Here is a 2,945-nt window from a genome sequence, read left to right as displayed (position 1 = left end):
TTATGTAAAGTATTCGTTATGTTGTTAACTGAACAAGAGAAATGATCAAATGAAAGACTCAAAGGAGAGCGAAAGGTTTGATGATTGACTCCCCATCCCAGTTGACCTGCGTTCTGGCTCCAGCTGCACATCCCTTCACCTGCCCGCCGCCACCCATGGAAAAACTGTAGAAGCGACGACCTTTGACTCCGTCCAACCATCTCACCACACATTACCCGACCGACCGAGCACGGCACACCCCCATCCCTGGCGTGCCCACTCATCATCGTTTGACTCCTCATCCCCTTTCCAAGAAGCGCAACCGAAGCAATGCCCGCTCCGACGCGCCCGCGCGGGCTCGCCGCCGCCGGCAGGGCGGCGCTCGCGCTCCTCGTCCTCCTCGCCGTCGCCGCGCCTCGGTGCCGCGTCGCGCGCGCGCAGCAGCAGTACGAGGCCAACAAGCAACTCAACTGCTACGGCACCAACGACAGCTCCGTGCTTGGCTACACCTGCAACGCCACCGCCGCGGCCCGCCCCTGCGCCTCCTACGTCGTCTTCCGCTCCTCCCCGCCCTACGACTCGCCCGTCACCATCTCCTACCTCCTCAACGCCACCCCGGCCGCCCTCGCAGGCGCCAACGCCGTGCCCACCGTCTCTCCGGTCGCCGCCTCCCGCCTCGTCCTCGCGCCGCTCAACTGCGGCTGCGCGCCCGGCGGCTACTACCAGCACAACACGTCCTATACCATCCAGTTCAGCAACGAGACCTACTTCATCACCGCCAACATCACCTACCAGGGCCTCACCACCTGCCAGGCCCTCATCGCGCAGAACCCCAACCACGATAGCCGCAAGCTCGTCGTCGGGAACAACCTCACCGTGCCGATCCGCTGCGCGTGCCCCTCGCCGGCGCAGGCCGCCTCCGGGGTCAGGCACCTGCTCACCTACCTCGTCACGTGGGGCGACGGCATCGCCGACATCGCCGCCCGCTTCCGCGTCGACGCCCAGGCGGTGCTCCACGCCAACAACCTCACCGACAGCGAGAACATATACCCCTTCACCACTCTGCTCATCCCGCTCAAGAGCGAGCCCACGCCGGACATGCTCGTGTCGCCGGCGCCACCGCCAGCACCGGCGCCACCGCAGGCCCAGCAGCCGCCGCCGTCTGGAGGGTCGGGCAGCGGGAAGGGTGTTGCCGTCGGGGTCGGTGTTGGTGTCGGCGTTCTTGCGCTGGCGGGACTTCTTGGCCTGATGTTCTTATGTGTCCGGCGGCGGCGGCGACCGCGGCCAGGCGTTGTGGAAGACGGTCATCCAGGGAAGGGCGTTCTGGACGTGCCCTCGTCTGCCGATTACGACCCTCTTGCCTCGGGCAAGCATACGTCCTCGGCTACGACGAACTCCTCGTCATCGTCGGCGTTTGTGTCCACCGACGCGCGCGCGGCGGTGGAGTCCCTGACTGTGTACAAGTACTCGGAACTCGAGAAGGCGACGGCAGGGTTCTCGGAGGACCGGAGGGTCAAGGACGCGTCCGTGTACCGCGCGGTGATCAATGGCGACGCGGCGGCCGTGAAGCGTGTGGCCGGCGATGTGAGCGGCGAGGTGGGCATCCTGAAGCGCGTGAACCACTCCAGCCTCGTCCGCCTCTCCGGTCTCTGCGTCCACCACGGCGACACCTACCTCGTCTTCGAGTTCGCGGAGAACGGCGCGCTCAGCAACTGGCTCCACGGCGGCGGCGACACCCTCGTGTGGAAGCAGCGCGTGCAGGCGGCGTTTGACGTCGCCGACGGTCTCAATTACCTCCACCACTACAGCAACCCGCCGTGCGTGCACAAGAACCTCAAGAGCAGCAACGTCCTCCTCGACGCCGACCTCCGCGCCAAGGTGTCAAGCTTTGCGCTGGCGCGGTCGGTCCCCACGGGCGTTGATGGCGGCGACGCGCAGCTCACCCGCCACGTCATTGGCACCCAGGGGTACCTGGCCCCGGAGTACCTGGAGCACGGCCTCATCACGCCCAAGCTCGACGTTTTCGCCTTCGGCGTCATCCTCCTCGAGCTGCTGTCCGGGAAGGAGGCGACGTTCGACGGCGGCGCCAAAAGAGGGGAGACGCTGCTGTGGGAGTCCGCGGAGGGGCTGGTCGTCGACGGCGAGGACGCGCGCGGCAAGGTGCGGGCATTCATGGACCCGCGGCTGAACGGCGACTACCCGCTGGACCTCGCCGTCGCCGTGGCGTCGCTGGCGGTGCGGTGCGTGGCGAGGGAGCCCCGGGGGCGGCCGTCCATGGACGAGGTGTTCGTGACGCTGTCGGCGGTGTACAACTCCACGCTGGATTGGGATCCCTCGGATTACAGCAACTCCCGCTCTTCGATCGTCGGGAGATAGTATAGGAGTACTCAGCAAAGGTGTCTTTTCTGTTATGGACAGATTATTTTGTGCAGGGCAAAATCACTTTCTTTTTAGTTGAAGAGTGCAAACTCACTTGATGTGTAATCTGCTGGTGTAACGAGAGTAAATGTGATTCGAGTCATGTATAGTACTTCATTTCAATATTTTTTTTCGAAAGTACGCCAACAGCATACCATATTTTTATAGAAGAAGAAGAAAACATGATTACAGGAAGTGTGGTTTAAATGCGAACATCCGGCACACACGGATACACCAACACCAACACCACCCAGTCTACAGCTAAACTAACTCCTCATAAAACCTTGTAGACCACCAACACCATCTACCGCCTGCGACCACTCGGCTACCTCAGTTAACGTACAAATAACAAGCTCCATGGGATTTTTTTGTTGATCTATCCTATTAAAGACTCTTGCATTTCTCTGTTTCCACAGAGTCCATAGAACCGCCGTGACTGTGGTGTCGAAACCTCTCCTGTCCGCCCATAGAAAGCTTTTTCGTGCTCGTAGCCACCATTCTAGGGTATTCTCATTAGCGAGTGATTGAGGGGTGTCAATCTGCAGGGT

The 2,945-nt window shown here is 61.6% G+C and overlaps 1 protein-coding gene across 1 annotated transcript; it reads left to right on the top strand.

Annotated features, from left to right (window-relative positions):
- The first annotated feature begins 221 nt into the window (after positions 1-221).
- LOC123127184 (protein LYK5) lies at positions 222-2,564 on the top strand. Its single transcript, XM_044546760.1, has one exon. It carries the CDS (start codon positions 310-312, stop codon positions 2,353-2,355), a length of 2,046 nt encoding a protein of 681 aa, XP_044402695.1. The 5' UTR covers positions 222-309; the 3' UTR covers positions 2,356-2,564.
- The last annotated feature ends 381 nt before the right edge of the window (positions 2,565-2,945 follow it).

This window comes from Triticum aestivum, chromosome 6A (assembly GCF_018294505.1).
Source record: "Triticum aestivum cultivar Chinese Spring chromosome 6A, IWGSC CS RefSeq v2.1, whole genome shotgun sequence".
NCBI classification, from domain to species: Eukaryota; Viridiplantae; Streptophyta; class Magnoliopsida; order Poales; family Poaceae; genus Triticum; species Triticum aestivum.
Note: the sequence above shows the minus strand (reverse complement) of the source record. Positions and strands in the feature narration are given on the sequence as shown.

Coding starts and splice junctions, on each gene's coding strand:
- LOC123127184 (XM_044546760.1), top strand. CDS start 310: ATGCCCGCTCCGACGCGCCCGCGCGGGCTCGCCGCCGCCGGCAGGGCG.